Source organism: Pelodiscus sinensis, chromosome 4 (assembly GCF_052426305.1).
Source record: "Pelodiscus sinensis isolate ZL-2025 chromosome 4, ASM5242630v1, whole genome shotgun sequence".
In the NCBI taxonomy this organism is placed as follows: domain Eukaryota; kingdom Metazoa; phylum Chordata; order Testudines; family Trionychidae; genus Pelodiscus; species Pelodiscus sinensis.
The window spans coordinates 73,632,936-73,650,721 of NC_143055.1; the positions used below are offsets into that span (position 1 = coordinate 73,632,936).

The window sequence follows — 17,786 nt, forward strand, 5'->3', positions numbered from 1 at the left end:
TCATTGTTTCTAAAAACACACTGTTTCAGTTTGTTTAGCTAGATTCCCCTGTTCCAAGCACTCTGTTTCTGAGCACAAAGAATGGCTGCTGGGAGCAATAATTCTATGCAAAATCAGATTTGAGTCACTTGCTAGTCACCTCAGAGTCTGTTGTAATACTGGGTTTATCCTGGCCCTTATTTAAAGTATCTTGGGCTTATTACTGAAGATAAGTTAGGAATGATAGTTCCAACATATGAAATTGAATTGGAGTCCAATATGCTTTATCTACATATTACAACTAAATTTCAGATCTAGACTTCAGGGCTAGATTTCAAACTCAAAGGTCTCTTTTACATAGTTTGAATATAGCTCAAAAAAAATCCCATGTGCTAGTTACATAATGCTCCCAAACAAATCTCAGTTCAAAATGTAGGAAGGGACATAGAGGTTTCTCTCTACAACTTCTTTACATATGCTGGAAACTGGGTGACTATTAACGTATATCATTGTCCTTCACATATACATTGTACACTATGTTCTAATTGTTTAGGGTGATGTAGGTAAATGTCATTGAACCGAGGATACAAAGTCCTGTGCATAACTGAGTAAATTCAGATTCTCACACTTTGTTCTGCAACAAAATTTGTAAACATGAATCTGGTTTTCAGACTTTTCAGAATAGGATTTTGATAGGTGTGTTTCCTAATTCTGTTTCTGCTTCCACTAGGATTTTTAGATGATGCAATGCTTCTGTGATAGAACTACTGAAATGTGTAACATGGCAACATCCCTATGGAGACAGTGTTTGCATAAGAATGTGGAGGTATTGAGCATTAACTATAGGAAGTGTGGTGGTGATTATGTGAAGACATTGAACAAATACAACAGTGCCGTGGCTATTTGCCAAGGTTCTGGGGAAGGGGTGCGTGGTGGGAGCAAAGGGAGAGAAATACACTATGGAGGAAGGTTGACCTAAGTTACACAGCTCCAACTAATGTATGAATAGTACCCAGAGGTAAAAAACTCTTAGCTATTAAGAAAAACTTTATATACTTCAAAAATGTTTAGGCATTTATTAATTAGGAACTTTAAAAAGTATGTATATTTTTTCTGTGTGGTATGGATTACAAATGTCTCAACTTAATTATCATTCTAAAATGTGTTTCATTTGACTAAAACATTTTTCAACAATTCCTTTTGCCAAAGAAAGAAAACATAATAAATTGGATCTATGGAGAGTTTGCAATGAGCTAGGGAAGGTGCTTTGTTTGCACTCAGTCAGTAGTCCTTATAAAAAGAGTTGATTCAACATTCTGCTGGTCTGTCACACTCATGACTATATGAGCTCCCTCTTGTGGCTCATTGAAAGTTCTTAGCTTTCCTTTATTTAAGTATCTGTATAACAGTGTGAATAAGCTTACTGACCCTCATGTCAATTTTTTGTGACAATCCTGAGTGCTTATAAATATAATATGGATGCATTTAAATGATCCGATCTTAATTTTCTTTCTAAATAGGTACTTAGTAAGGAATGGAAAAAAAATCTGACCATTTTCAGATTTTGCATGAACAGAGGCAGCTTTCTTGCAATCTCAGAAGTATACCCATTTGCTTTCTATGGGTATGTCTACACATCAAAGTTACTTCAAAATAACAGCCGTTATTTGGAAATAACTTTACTAGCGTCTACACAGCTAAACAGCTATTTTGAAATGAATTTGAAATAGCGGAGCGCTTATTTCAAAATTGGTAAAACTCATTCCACGAGGAATAATGCCAAATTCAAAATAGCTATTTCAAAGTAAGTGCTGTGTAGACACTTAAATTGAAATAGGGGGCCTCCAGCCTTCCCAGGGTGACCTGGTGGCCACCTTAACCAAGAACACTCTTCTCCCTCCCCAGAGCCCTTGAAGGGGTTGACTCTGGCCATAGTGTCTGTGCAAGCTCCAAGCCTGCCAGCCCAGAGTCAGCAGTCACTGCCCCTGACCCAGTGGCCCCAAAACATAAGCCAGCAAGCCACTGGCAGCCAGACCTCCATAGCTCCCAGGAGCAGTCTGCCAGCTCCCAGGAGCCTGCCAGGGTCCAGAGAAGGTGGGCACCTTCCTGGTCCAGGGTGGAGATCAGGGAACTTATTCAGGTTTGGGGGGGATGCCCCCAATGTCCATGATCTCCGCACTAGATGAAGGAACACGGCGTTCTATGGCAGGATAGCTGCCAGCCTGGCCACCAAAGCCCACGTGTGAATGTAGGAGCAGGTTTGCATGATAATCAAGTTCTTCTTCCCCTTGCTTCCCCCTTCTAGCTCCCTCCTCCTAGCTCCCTCCTCCCAGGTTTCCCCCTCTCCTCTCCCACCCTCTCTTCTCCTCTATCCTGCCTCCTTTCCCCAGTCTCACCAGAGTTTCATTCCTTCCCCTCCCCCCCCCCCAGTTTTGTTAAATAAAGAGAGTTTGTGTTCATGAAAATACTTGTATTTTATTTGACATTAGGAAGGGGGGTTAGGGAGGGTGGCAGCACGTGAGGGAGGAATGAGTGTCAAGCCCCTAGTGGGGCAGACCAGGGAGGCTCTTAGTGCTCCTCAGGGTAGAAGATCTCCTGCAGGGCCTTCTGGATACTGACAGCCCCCCAGTGGACTTCCCAGATGGCAGCCTGCAGAAAGTGCAGCCAGGCTCACAGCAACGTATCCAAGAGAAGCACCAGAGTGCCCAGGAGCAGCTCCGGCTCCATGTTGCAGAGTGTTGTGGTGTCCCGAGTGAAGGCAACCAGAGCATGCAGAGAAAAAATTGCTTTGCTGTCCCTCATCGAGGTAGGCAATCAATCAGGGAAACCTTAGAACCGGCTGTTGGGCGGGAGGGGGTCCCTTTAAGCACAGGCCTCAGATACCTTGTGTGGCTGCTGCCTGAGGCTAACTCCTGACCTGATGCCCTGCCACAACCGGTTCCGGCAGGCCTTAAATGTGATTCGATTTCTATTTCAAAATGCATTTTTTGTGTAGACGCGTTATTTCAAAATAAGATATTTCAAAATAACGCTGTAGTGTAGACGTACCCTATTAGAATTTGTCTCTAAATATTTTTGAGGTATCCGACTTGGAAAGTAAAGAAGGAAAGTATACAAAATTATGGGAAGGATTAAACCATTTCACTGGCTAAATTATAGAAGTAGTAACTTGGCTCTGGTTCCTAGAATTCTTTTGCCCAGTTAATAGATCTATAAAGGAGGGTTATGTAGCTCAGGTCATCTTGTTTTTCTTGTCCAGGAGATTGAGTTTGTTCACTGGCACCAAACCTATGTTTAAAAATATGGTGAAAGTATTGACCATCCTCCTCTTGATATTCAGAACATGATGGACATTCCCTTTCAATCCCAGCCCCGTTTTAATTCATGCCTAACAAAGTCATTGGTCACAGGCTGACTTTCAAAGGGGCACAAGTGGTTGCAAATCTGAAAATCATCATTATTCAGCCTGACCTGATGATTAGATGGCCATCAAAATAGATAGGGGCCTTTGCAGCATGTAATTTTTGTAAGATACCTAGCTACCAAGGTGAGACAGCGTGGTGTCCCAGAGCTTTCTCCACTGGATTGCCTTACGGACAGGTTTTCTTTCCCCCAGGAGTTAATGGGGGATTAGAGGAGATCTAGGCACAACTACTATTCTGGGGCCCATTCCAGAGACCCTATAAATAACGGTCGTCTGCTGTCACACTTGTTAAAGTTCTACTGCTATTCTCATTTCCTGGGCTACTTGCTCATGGGTTTCCGCTGTCTTTGTCCTTACTCAGAGCTTTGTCTCAAAATTCCAGCAGCACCCTGTCCAGGGTTCTGCAGCTCTTCTCAACAGCCAAGCTCCTGGTCTTCAGCAGGCAAATGTGGCCCTTAGTCCTGTCTGTAGGAAGCTCTCCACAGTGAGCTCTTGATGATACTGCTGCTCTTCCAATCAGCCAGTAACCCAGGCTTCATTCATTGAGCTCCGAAGAGGAACTGCCTGGTCCGGACTCAGCAGTTTTCTTACCAGGTCGTGATTGGCTGCTTCTCACACCACTGCTCCAGAGAGCTTGGAGGACTTCTCTGCTGCTTATTTCCTGGGGAAGAGTGTGGCAGATCTTCAAGCTTCTAACAGAGGACTTTGGGGCTTAGCCCACCCTGTCAAACCCTTTCATTATACGTTTCTGTTTTCCCTGAGTTATTCAAACATAAGACCAAATCCTGCCCTCTAATATAACTGCCACTGATGAGTTTGAAAATTATGCACCATATCTGAGGGTAGAATTTGGCTCTTAATATTTCTGTGTTTTTAATATGTACTGTAGTACGTGTTCAGACTCAGACGTACTTTGGAGCAAAGTGAGCATTTACTGTTCCTGCTGTGCAATAAGAAATTATCTACAGACCTAAGCTTATTCCCTGACTGACTAATATAATTATTATAAGCCAGACCCACAATAAATGAGTCACTGAATATTATTTTCTCTGTCCAGAGTGTTCTTGACAGCACCCATCATAATAATACCTGCACACCTCTTAAGCATTAACAATGAGAATTGTAACAGGATAGTGGCCAGATTTTTTCCCTGCTTTCTGCAAGATAGCTGGAAATAAGGATTGTTTAAAATTCATTTTCTTCACTTTGGCCTTACTCCTCCCTCCTTTTACTGATCTTTTTGTTCTGCCTATCGTATCTTTCGCTGCCTCCTTTTTTCTTTACTGATTGTGGTAGAAACTATAGGGAAGCTAAATTGAAGAAGCATGTTTTTTCCCTTTCGGTCTGAAGGCAGTTGAAATAGGTGATCATTCTAATCTTCCACAAATCACAAAGAAGACATGTGCATATTTCAGCTCTATAATTTTATATATAAATGACTACCACCAGTATAAGCACAGATCACTTAGTCATATTGCTTTTCTTCAACATTACAGACAAATATTTTGCTACCACTATATGCAATTAGCTGCCATACCTCATTCACTTTCACCAATAGGTCAGGTATAGAATGTAATTTTATGAAAAAAACCCACAATATTTATCAAGACACAGAAACAGATAAAGTGGGAACTGAGATTCTATCTCCACTGTACAGCATGAAGATGAAAATCTGTAGGTGATAGAAGGGATGCAACACATACTCAAATGAGGAATTGATGAGCCTATTGTAATTTGGGGTAAAACCTGATCGGGTGTTTCGTTACCAATTCATATACTGCCTTGTACAATGGTGTCCCCTAGACAGTAACGCCTAATACACCTGAATCTCTTTAATCCAACAACTGGGAAACATTGTGCTGGATTAAAGATTTTGCTGGGACTGGGCTAGGGGGTTTACATGGCACTCCACATCCCCATTTGCTCTGAGGCACCCTCCCTCCCCGACGCTATGGGAATGGCAGGGAAAAGCCTCCCGTACAGAACATTGGTGCACTGCCGTTTCCCCAGGGAGGCAGGGGAAAGGAGGAAGGATGGCAGTGTGCAAAGCTGCTTCTGTCTTTACCTGCCAGGGTCCATGCCCTGGATGTTTCTGAGTAGGGACACCCAGCATATTGAGGTTATAGGGTAATTTATGAAATGTTTCGAATAACTTAATTGTATATTTCCTTGTATGCTGGGACTTGAGTGGGTATGGCAGGTCACCTGCCCAAGGTAACTTTTTTTTTTTTTTTTTTTTTGGCTGGAGGCTTTGAGAGGGATATATTTAAATATAAAGTTATAGATCCTATGGGTCACATACTGCAATTCATCTCATAAAATATGAGCAGAAAAAAGACTAATTTAGTACAATTTCTACCTAATACTTCTGATATATGAATAATATTAAACCACTCAGCCTTGATTCACTCATTCATTTTTTGAGGCCTATTGTAGAGTAGTTAATACATACTTGTTGTTGGTATTTACATCAATCACCTATAAAACATGTAAATTAGAAGAGAATTTCAAAGGAGAGCAAATATGGTACTATTACTGGATTGTGTATGTTGGAAGATTGGGCTAGATGGACCATTGATCTGATATGGTGTAGTCATTCTTGGGTTCTTAAGGTGTGCAGAGGAGGAAAGCTGCCAAAAAGCAGGCACAGGTAACATGGCTGAATTCCATCCTGACCATAATGTGACCAATACAAAATTGCACAACATTTTTATATACATTGCAATCTGACCCAATGAGATCCACCTAACTATGGCACCTGAAACTAGTCTATGATATGGAATGTACATGTCATCTTGGAGCCTTTGATGTCATAAAGCTGCTGAACAATAATGTTATCAAGTAATATTGCTCATTTCTCTGCTGGTGACTGATCTTTCCTCCATGAATGTCTAATTCAAGAAGTCAGATAATGAACTGGAATGTCAACTTCACACAGCAAGCCCTGGATATTGTACAGCAGCCTGTGCATCAATGCTGTCAGGCAGGAATGTTATTAGATACGGTCCCTATGCCTGGATTTACATCTTCATAAACTCCAACACTGTTTTCCTGCTTAGTGGAAGTAAATGTTCATCAACACAAGTGAAGTTTCATTGACCTCGTGTTGGGAACATTCATGATATATTTGAACCAATTGCTGATGAATACTGAAGACACAATTCTCCCCCATGGAGAGCATGAGAGAAGGAATAAACCACACATGACAGATGTTAGTCATGTTGCTTTCTTCATTACTGGAAGGCACTAACACACCAAGTTGCTGAGGAGCACAACAGTCTCTGTAGCTCAGTCTCTTTAAGCCAGGTTAGAAGAATGGGACTTGTGTAAATTGCCATGTAACTTGAGAATTCTGTAAAGGCTGGGGCCACAAAGGTCTTTAGACACTTCTGTTGTCTGACCATAAATAACTGCTAACTGTACATTCAGCTTGAGGGATTTGAAACCTCAGCTGGTTTAAGTAGCTAGGTTGTATAAAATTGCTTATCATTTGGTATGAGTGTTTAGTTTAACAGCTCCTGCAGTGACCAACATGAAAACTTGTGTCTTCACACATGCTCACAAATGTTACTCCTTGGAATTCTGCACCTCTGTACATGTGCATGATTAAAAAGCTGTATATTTTTATTACTTTTGCACAGAAAAATACTTCAGCTGGAATTTTGCTGTAGTTCTGCCTTTTTCCCCACCAGAGAGCACTGTAATGATAGAACAGAGCTGCAGTTCCAAGACAGCTAGGGAAGAGAGAGACTCTGCCTTGTTTACAGAACCTGTAAAGAGACCAGGGAACTGGGGAGGCACACAGCTTGGAGCTGCTGGAGGGGTGAGACGGGCTTACAAGGGTTAGTGGGGGAAGATAGACTGGTGGGACAATGAGGGTGAAGGGAGGTGCAGGGCCACATAGGAATGGCTGTGTGGGGGCACAGAGATACATGGGGTGCAGGGACACATAGAGACAGGAGCAGATATGTCTGGTTGACTGGGAGAAACTGAATGTCAGCCAGGATCTGCATAGGGGAAGCTCCCTAACTATCTCTCCATGCCCTTCAAATAAACCTGTTCCATTCTTTTCCCACCTATCCAACCCTCCAAGAACCCAGGCTTCTTCCAAGAAATTATTTCCATGCCCCCACAACTGCTCTGTTGTCCTTGACTCCCTCAAGCCTTTGCATTGTTTCTGAGAGGTGCAGGAAATATGATTCTGAATTGTAGCTTAAATTAATTATTAATCCAGTTCTGTACTAATATGCTTAGTAAAGAGTTTGTCAAAAATCCTTCCTGAATCTTTTGTGGCGTTGATACTGTTATTTGACGTTAGAATTTGAAATTACTGTGCACATAATTTTTATTTTTTTTTTGTTCCAGAATTCTCCCGGGAATAAACTATGAAGGAAGTGACAGTGCACAGCAGTAATTTTTGCTCTGGAATATAAACCCCCTACAATACCACATCCTTTATCTATCTGTTTCTCTCTTGTTCTCCAACTTTCTCCTTTTTGTTTTATGCAGCTCTCTTTTTTTTCTTCCTTTTAGATGCAAAAATCAATGGTGGGTGGGACTAATCCTATTTTGTTTTTCCCATTCTCATTATTTTTTACTCAACATAAAGCTGACATAATCAGCTGTGATCTCAGGCGAGTTTTATTATTTAGAACCAAGCAATACTAACTATGGTTAGGATTCTTTTTTGAGAATGTGGCTGAAAATTCTGTCTAAATATGCTCTCACTCCCATTAACAGAGCTTATTTTCTTGTACAGTAGTAGTATTGGTTTATTATCCTGTGGGCAGTGTCCTCCTCTTACTTACCAGTGATTTTAGTGCACAGCTTTTTATTATTAAAGTAGGTGTGGAGCAAGTTGTGAAACCTCTGTAACTGTTTTGCTGTCACTGGCATTATTTCTAGTTCCGTTATGATATACTCCTTAATAATTTTGTAACAACTGTGCAAATCACAGGTGAAGATCAGTATTGCCTTGATATACTCAGTAATAATAGGAATGGTACAGTGGCTGCCTATATATAGATTGCTCTTTTGCACGCTATACCTGATTTGGGACGAACTGATGAGAAATGGACCAGTCTCACCTCAAACTGGAAGTTATTCTATAATATATATACCGAGCCAGTAACAAAAGTAAACTTCTGCCTTACCTTGCCTCACCACACCAATGTTGATATTCATAACTTCAGATACACATATTATATATGCATATAAATGTGTTAAAATGTTAACATCTTAACTTTTTCCATTGACATTTTACATACCGTACTTTCTGGCGTATAAGGCGACTGGGCGTATAAGACGACCCCCTAATTTTCTAGTTAAAACATAGGTTTTCGCCTATACGCGCCGTATAAGACTACGCCCCCTTAAGAGGCCAACCGGCAGCGCCCCAGCTGCTCTGCCCCAGGGTCCACAACAAAAGCTTGGTCTGCTGGGGGGTGCGGGGGCGCACTAGCTGCACCCCCCCCAGCAGACCAGGGACACGGGGAGCAAAGCAGCAGCAGCAGCGGGGTGCTGCGCCTCTGAGGCTTTGCTCTGGCATATCACACCTACATATGACTTTAAACACAATAGTTCTTAAAAATGTTTTAGTTGCCTTGGATTATCAAATAACATCTCAGGATTTGTATTCTCACCTAGATATCCCTTACTGTTAGGTAAGCAATATTAGATGTCTGTAGAAGCAGATTACGGTGTTTGGTAGATGAGCTGTCTTTTGCAAGGCACCCAGAACCGTAAACCATTGTTGCACCACTTTGCTTCAACAAGAATGAACTTTGCTGCTGTCTATCTGGCTAGCCAACAAACTCTGCCTGTCCAGACAATCAGATAAATTCATGTAAAATCAGTGGTTATTAGCCGATATGGTTTAGGAAACTCCAAATCCTGAGTTTTCCAGACACATCTCCCTGTAGTGTGCTCACTGCATGTTTTCAGAAGTTAGGTTTCCTCCTTCCAAGGAGATGGTGTACATGCCAGCCCATTAGGCTAGCTGAGGACTTGCTCTCCACTATTAATATGTAGATGAGTTGGTTTTGTAATAAAAACAGGATGAGTTCATAAATAACAGGAAGCAAGAATCAATTAGACATATTTACAAACAAATCAAAACATGCTTTCTAGAAGTAGAACTTAATTTCAGCCAGTTTAATTGAAATAGAATTCTCATTTATGTCAATTTTCTAGAAGGTATTGCCTGTCTGGTCAATATTATCCAGCTTTTTGTATTCTCAGAATATTGTCTCTTTGTCCCCTAAGTGATGGATAACTGAAATGTCTTTTTTGCTAACCACATTTTACTCTAAAGTCCATTGTTTCTGCTTCCAGTGCCAGGAAGGCAGATTTTATCCCCAGTGTTTTTTGTTCAATCGTCTCTTCCACTTGTTTACATTGATTGCTTTCTTTCTATGTGAATATACTTTCATTGTCCTCAGACGTATAATTTTATCAGACATGTAATTAAAGCTTTCTTTGTCTATGGTAGACCTCCCAAACACATTTTATGCAGATATTAACAGCACACCTCTAGAAGTCATTGGCTACGTCTACACTACGAGTTTTCTGGCAAAAATATGCTAATGAGGGACCCATTTGCATGAGTTGATCTCATTTGCATTTTTCTGCTGATCCGTTGTTTCGCTGGGGGTTTTGCACAAAAACAAGCAGTGTGGACATTTTCTCTTTGTGCAAAAACCCCTTTTTTGGCAAGATCCTTATTCCCTCCCCCAAAAGTTTTACTGATCTTGCTGAAAAAATAATGCTATGATGTAATCAATGCAGGGAGTAGGGAAAAAGGAAGAGAAAGCAATGGTTTAATAACATTTCAGAGTCTGTCTACTGAACTAACCAACCTCCCCCGCACACACAAAAAGCTCAAACTAGCTGGTGACGCACTTTCATGTGAAATTTTTACTTAAGTTCTTTCTGTATGTGGAAAAAAGCGAAGTTGCCAAAATCTCATAGAAAAAGAGCATTTAAGGGAGATAAAATAGTAGAAAGCAAAATGAGAGTTTTGTTACTTGTGCATAGCTCCTCTATCTTGCAAGTAGACCTTGGGTATCTATGGGGCAACCATAGATTCTTTGAACAAAAGTCTATAGTGTTTGCTATAAAATTGTGGCAGCAGGTTTTCCAGTTGAATTCTGGAAACATCATCTGGTGTACATTTAATCAGCAGCTGTAGAGATCTGTTACTGTTTATTACAGAAGTTGTAGATACAGTAGTTAATAAAGAAAAAGGCTAACCCAAAATATTAACAGACTTCTTCAGCATTTGTGAAGTTTGCTCTGGAGCATATGCTATAAGGCAACATTACAGCCTGTTTGTGTCTGACTCTTGCTTTTCCCTTCCTAGACAAACAGTGCAAAGTCCATGTTCTTGGGACACAGCCAGTGTTCCCTCTAAGCTGCGCTGGCAGCACAACTTCACAGGTGATTCATCAGGTCTGCCCTGTCAGAGGCTCAGAGGGAACACTGAACACAGCAGTTGTCTAAGTCCCCATATGTGGCCTCTGCTCCAGTATGCTACTCTGAGCAGAAATACTGCATGGTTTCTGTGCTGTGTAGGCTAATCTGCAACCTCTCTGCCCAAAGATAATTTATTCTGAGTGTAATGAATTTAATTACTGTTAACAAAAAAAAGGACCAGATCCTCATGTGATGTAAAGCAGTCTTGCAACAGTGATTTTGCAACAGAGCTGTGCTGATGTTCACTGCCTCACCATCTAGCCACTGATCTATAAGTCCATTACATCATCCTTAACTTTTGCTGCCCAAAAGTGAAAAGAAGCAGAGAATCAACTCTTACCAGTTTCCTTAGTGCTGAAATTTTTCAATTACATGCAAACTTGTGCCATTTTTATAAACAATAGTAATAAGAACATGAAAATAACATTCCAGGAAAACAATAGTTGCAATATTTCCATGCAAGTTGTTTTAACTAATTTTAACAGGCTGTTAGTCTAGATTTTGTAATTTCTCACTGATGGTGAAAACATGGAATTAACTATGGAAGATAATAGGGATTGGTTAAAAAATAATTGCCTAAACTTCCCTTACGTATTAATCTACCACAGCAGGAGATTGGGGCAACGTAAGAGCATTACTAGACATGCTCCTTCCTCTAATGACACCTTCTTTGGTAGCAGCACTTCTTTTGCACTCGCATGGCCCACTGGAGTCTGGTTATGTTGACTATCAGCTAGAATCTGCCAAACATGGCATAAAGTGCTGTTTTGTTTTTGTTGTTTGTAAAAGCAGTGTGGCTAATTAAAATCTTCCAGCCTTGTTTCTGTGTGGGAAACTAAGGTTCAGATTCTGATAATCATACTAACAACATCTTGGTCTCTTACTCTTAATTACTTCAGTGGACCACTTGATGGCATAAGGATCTATTTAGGATGACAAACAGTTTTCATATCTGGCGCACAGTCTGCATGCCACCCACCTACTACTTCCCTTGTAATTGCACATCCTATCCTGTACTCTTTTTGTATAGTGTTTTAACTCCAGATGAAAATATATTTCCGTGAGATGTGAAGCAATTCTTGTGTATCTGTATGACTGCATAGAACTTCAGAAAGTGCGGGACCTTCTCGCTAAAATATACTATAAATGCAAGTCAACATTATCTTTTCAAGAAGTGTTTAGTTAGGAAATTGCTTTAAAAACCATAGGGTGGCTTTTAAAAATGAAATACTTTAATATTTACAATATTATTTTTTGAGTTTGTGCACAAATACTGTACTTAGTGAGAAAGCAAAGTTGGACCAAAGTTGTGATTTGGGATAGAGCATCAGCTCTGTACCCCACAACAGCACACATTGCAAAGATGTCATAAAAGGGTTCCTCTTCTTAATGGGATAGCCAATGAAAGAGTAAAAATCCCATCCTAAAATCTGTCATTTACTTTTCAGGAAAAAGAGAAGGATGGGGATGTATTTTAGATGTAGTAAAGCAACTAACCTGTACCTATAAAAGGTATCAGCCTTGATTTAGACCTGCCCTTCTGTTATAGAATAAGCTGCTAGTTAATAAACTAACTAGGTTGGAGCAGTGGTGAGAGATGTGGTCAGGCTTATTAAGAACTGCTTGTTTGACCCTGTAAGCTCTTTTTCTGGCTGAGAGAGACACATGGATGGATTTAAATGGATTACTGGTTAACTTAGAAATCTCTCATTTGGATCTCAATACAGATTCTTTAAAAAGAAGCATTAGTAGAATGGTATCAAAGGTGAAGTTACAATTTTTTGTACTAAATAAAACAGATGTGGACTTTCAAATTCCTGACACAAATAATAAAGTTTTGCTGTTGCTTTAAGAAAGAGTTGAATGACTATCATGACCAAGCAGACCTCTATTCAGAGCTTTCTAATCCTATAGATTTTTTTTTTTAAGAGAAGGAAGATTTGTCTAGAGACTTAAAACTTTTAACAGGCTAATAAGACATTTCTTAACTTTGGACAACAGTATTACCTATTGTGAATAAACGAAGCTCAACTGTATGGTATACAGTGTTACTTTTCTCGGAATGCCATTACAGTACTTTGATCAATATATAGAATTGTTTGAACTCTGCTTTGCTTAAACGCCAGTATTTTTCTAGTTTGTTCCAAGTTCAGAAAAGATCTCCCTTTGTTGTTAGAGTTGCAAGGTAAAAGTTTTTCAAACTAACTTTAAAATATCAAATATATGAAGTGGATGCAAATAAATGGAAAAATCAAAGGAATTAATAGGAAAATAGGTAAGTGCACATAGATTTAATGTGTAGTTAGTCTAAATGGGTATGTTTAGACTACATGCCTCTGTTGGCAGAGGCATGTAAAATAGGTTACCCAACATAGTCAATGAAGCGGGGATTTAAATATCCCCGGCTTCATTAAAATAAAAATGGCCACCATGCTGTGCTGGCTCAGCTGATTGCCAGCACAGCGCGCGATTCAAGACGCGGATCGGTTGACAAGGGACGCCTTTGTCGACTGCTCCTGTAAACGTCGTTTTACGAGGCATAAGGTAGTGGTAGACAAAGGCATTCCCTGTCGACTGATCTGCGTCTTGACTTGCGCGCTGTGCCACAATCAGCTGAGCCGGCACAGTGCGACGGTCATTTTTATTTTAATGAAGCCGGGGATATTTAAATCCCCGCTTCATTGACTATGTTGGGTAGCCTATTTTACACGTCTCTGTCAGCAGAGGCATGTAGTCGAGACATACCCAATATGTCTCCCCTGCATTCTGGTATATTTTGTGCAGTTTCCACAGAAGGGTGTAACACATATGTCTTCCAGTAGGGCTGCTCATTCATCTTCACGTTATTACAGTTTTATGCCAGTGAAACTAGATTCAAATCACTGGTGCACAACTGGAGTAGAGCAATGGTGGATCACACCTTAACTTTTATTTTTGGTTCCTTTCCCATAGGGTATTTTAGTTCAGTGACATGAGAGAGAGAGAGAGTTAACTCAGTAAAGAAAAAGTAGATTAATAGTGTTTAGAGAATCTTTTTCACAAAATTGTAAATAATGTGAAAAACAGCATACTAGAGCTGGGTGACTCCAATAGGCATACATATACTGCTTTATTGATGTGAGTAGAAACTCAACTACTTGTTTCCGGATATATTTAAAAACTTGAAATACAAGCTGCTCTCATAATATTTAATTTGTAAATTGCCCAAATGGGTGCTTGTTTTCTCTAGATTTTTCCCTATTACTCCCATTACTACATTATCCAAGCAATGCTTAGAATATGATTTGCTCTGTTCTAGGCTAGTTCTTACCTTCAGTTTTTTAAGAATGTGTTTAGAAATAAATATATCCAACAAAGCACTCTTAAGAGGGAGAAATTTTGAAAAACAGCTTCGCTTTTCGTACTCTTTTGTATAATATGGCCCTTGAGAGCTGCTTCTGTTGCTTTATAGTTTAAAGGGGGGTGGAGGGGAGGAGAGAAGAAAGAAACCTTTCACTGGATTTTGTTTCTGGAACCTGAGAGGAGCAGCAGCTATTGGGTGTGGTAAACTCATGCAAATTACCTTTCCGAAACTGTCATGTATGCTCTGCTCTGTGCCTTTAATTTATCCTGCTGAGCTAGCTTCTTCTGGTACTATATCAGAGAAAGGAGAATATGGGAAAGGGTTAATTTCTTACTACCAACCACTGAAAGGCACATTTGCAATTGCTCCCAGTCTTGTCTTTCTTTTACACCTCATTCGCTCACTGCTGCTCTTCATTTCAAGGCAAATCCTTTGACCTAAGCAGATTATTGTGGACGCATGAAGGACACAGCAAGCTATCCCTGCTTTTCGAGGAGGAGATTTGGCTCCAAAATAGGACACTAAGCCTTTCAGACTTATGCTTATTTACCTAGTCTGCTGGATGCAGTGTCTCTGGGTGCTTAGTGGACTCTTGTGGAATCAGCCAGGAAACAAAAGCAGAAGTGGCAGCCGCTGCAAATGTGGGAGTCTGTGCCATTAAAGGGAAGCAGTTGCTAATAAGGGCCTGTGAGACTTAGGTTTCCTTGGTTTCCATGACAGTTATTAGGTAGCATAGAAATTGAATTGTCTCCCACAATGCTCTAGGGGGAAGCGAGGGGTGCTCCAGTAACAAGGCAGAGTAGTTATTACTTGTGGTAATTCTTCTGTCTGAGACTACAAAACTCTCTGGATTATTACATCGTGCAGTTTTTTTTCTTTCCCAAATGTGTTTTGCTTTACTTTTTTGATGGAAGACTCTGGCTTGTGCTACAGTATCTCAAATAATATTTTCCCCCTTTTTATTTAGAAACTGAGCTTGGCAAAAGCCAGGATATGAACAATTATACAGATGGGCTGCTCAGGGGGAGTGAAGATATAAGGCATCCAATCAGGTATTGGCAACCTGCAGCACTGTCAAAATGCCCCTCCAACAGATTTCTGTAGTCCCAGCGCGGGAGACTGCCAGCAATGGGAGAAGTTCAGTGGGCAGAAACAAAGAGAAGAGCAAGCAAGTCCAGGTAAGAGGAAGATTTTGATTTGATACCATAAGAAAAGCCAATCCATGCTAGCTAGCATTGCTGTCTGCTCAACAGGATGTACTGTGCTATAGCTTTGGGCCAGCACTACACATGGTCACAGCATGCGTTAGTGGACTTAAACGGAATTCCTGTAACAAATATTATACTAAAATGCATCTCTGAACTATGGTGGGGGGTGGTGGTGGAAGGATTACAAATATTTAGAGATTATTATTGAAAAAGGAAGGTTGCAAATTTCAGGTCCAGTAGAATGTTAAACTCATGAGCTATATAGCCCACTAGTACTGAAATACGATGAATATTATTCCATGTAGATGTTCAGATTTTCAGACACTAAGGCAGTTTGAATATCTTAGTTTCTTGTTCATAGTTCTTGGTCAAAAGAGAATAGCTCTTTAAAGGAATACATAATAAATAGGTTAATGCTAAAGACTGTCTCACTAATAAGCATGTATTGTCTCTATATTAAATATAGGCACAAATTCTACAGCCTACAGACTAGTATACATTTTCATTAACAATGCATCCATTGTCCCCTGCCTTTCATGAAAAATATTAAAAAGCCACAAATATTTTTCTACCAGTATTAATAATCAGATTTACATAAAAATGTAAACATCTACACACATTGTTTCTAAGTTTTGAAAACTGTTCTTGGGTAGGCAGCTGAGATTCCAGTTTAAAATGCTTATCTGTAGTAGGTGATACCTTCTCAGCCTCGCTTTGTTTTGAAAGGTATCAGAAATACATGCTGTAGCAGCTAAATCTGTCCAGCACCCATAAACAATTTATGCTTGGTATATATTCCCTATTAAACTTTAACAAACAGTTTTTTCTGTTCTGGATGTTAATCTTTCTATTGGGGGGGAAAAAGGATGGTTCTGGATAAAACAAATGAGAATATTTTAACGATTCACTGGGAGAGAAGTAATAAAGTACATTGAATTTCCAAAGAGAAGTGGTGTTTATACCTCCTATTTAAAATAACATTAGTATGAATGAGTTATTAAGAAATCATTTTAGAAACCAACAAATGACTGATGTTTCTAGTGTTGTTGTGTGATGTTGGAAAATACTGGTTGATTGATTTTAGACTGAGAAACTCTTTTGGTCTGGTAATTGGCTTAGGACAAATGCAGTAGTCATTCTCTGATTTTTCAGCTAAAAATATCCTTGACAATGTCCTTTTCTAGAAATGGAAAATGTTTTTTTTTCTAAATGCACTATACTAATCAGTGTTTATCAGCCTAGATAATGCTGAGAGTTTTGTGCATTTAGAACAAACTTTAAATTTGTTCATAATGCTGATAAAGATTAAAGTGGAAAGTATTCAAATTAAGATTTTATATATGAAAATTTAAAATGTAAAATGATACCTAGAATAAAGTGGCTTTCTCTAATTTTTGATTTAAATTATTTTTGACAAGAGTAACACATTTGTTGAACGTTCATACAGAGTTCATTAGAACCTGTAGAATTGTCTTGCGCTCCACTGTGGGATTTTTTTTTCCTGTGAGGGCTTTATTGAATACCTTTTGAGTATAAGCATTTACAGGTTTTTCATGCAGATGTATAGTTGGGAAGAGCAAATGAGTTTGCAGTTAATCTCATAAAAGTTCAATTAATTTTTTGCTTCTTTTTTTTTAAATGTGTCTGTGGCAAAGTATTAGTTAAAATGCATATGCAAAACTGCCCTCTGCTGGACAGCACTTCTGATTTGCTCTGCTGTATGTCCCATAGTTGCAAGCAATTTACACAGGATAAAGAACCTAGTACTACTAACAGCTAATGGAGCTGCTCCTTTAGATCAAGTGGTAGGGATATCTTTCCAGAGCAGAAGGCTCTTGAGCAGGCTTTTCAAATGGTTCAGCTAAAACCCTCAGCTTATCTTAAAGGTATGCTTGGTTTGGGTACAACTTAAAAGATGATTTACATTTCTCCTTCCCTCTCCCCCCACACCACAACACATGTTTTGTCCAGATTATCTAACTGTAGATTGTTGTAAGCCAGGGTGGGGAGCCTAAGGATCTGGCACCCAATCTCAGGGTTTCTCCCCCAGCTTTGGGGAGCCCTTTCTGTTGCTCTACCTTTGCCCCACCCCGCAGGGCTGGAGTACACAAAATCTATTAGCTTGGTTCTCTTCCCTCCAGGCTCTGGTGTGCAAAGGGAATGTGGGGAGTTGCTTTTGAGTCAGAGGACACATCAGTGAGGGCTGGGTGTGTGTGGTGTTTTTTTTGCTTCTTGCTTGCGTGTGGTTCCCAACTGATGTTTCTGTGGGTCAGTGGTCTCCAACCCAACAAAGGCTTCCCACCCCTGTTGTAAGCCATGGTTAGCAGTAGCATTCTACATAAAATTTTATAACAAATAG

The 17,786-nt window shown here is 39.9% G+C and overlaps 1 protein-coding gene across 6 annotated transcripts in view; it reads left to right on the forward strand.

Moving 5' to 3' along the window:
• The window catches only part of MARCHF1 (membrane associated ring-CH-type finger 1), a 481,117-nt gene that overhangs the window by 185,322 nt on the left and 278,009 nt on the right, over positions 1 to 17,786 (forward strand). For all 6 annotated transcript variants that reach the window (XM_075930154.2, XM_089777941.1, XM_089777939.1 and 3 more), the window contains one exon: positions 15,187 to 15,397. In XM_075930154.2, the coding sequence (XP_075786269.2) occupies positions 15,299 to 15,397 (99 nt within the window). In that variant the 5' untranslated portion in view covers positions 15,187 to 15,298. The remainder of the gene's footprint in view (positions 1 to 15,186; positions 15,398 to 17,786) is intronic.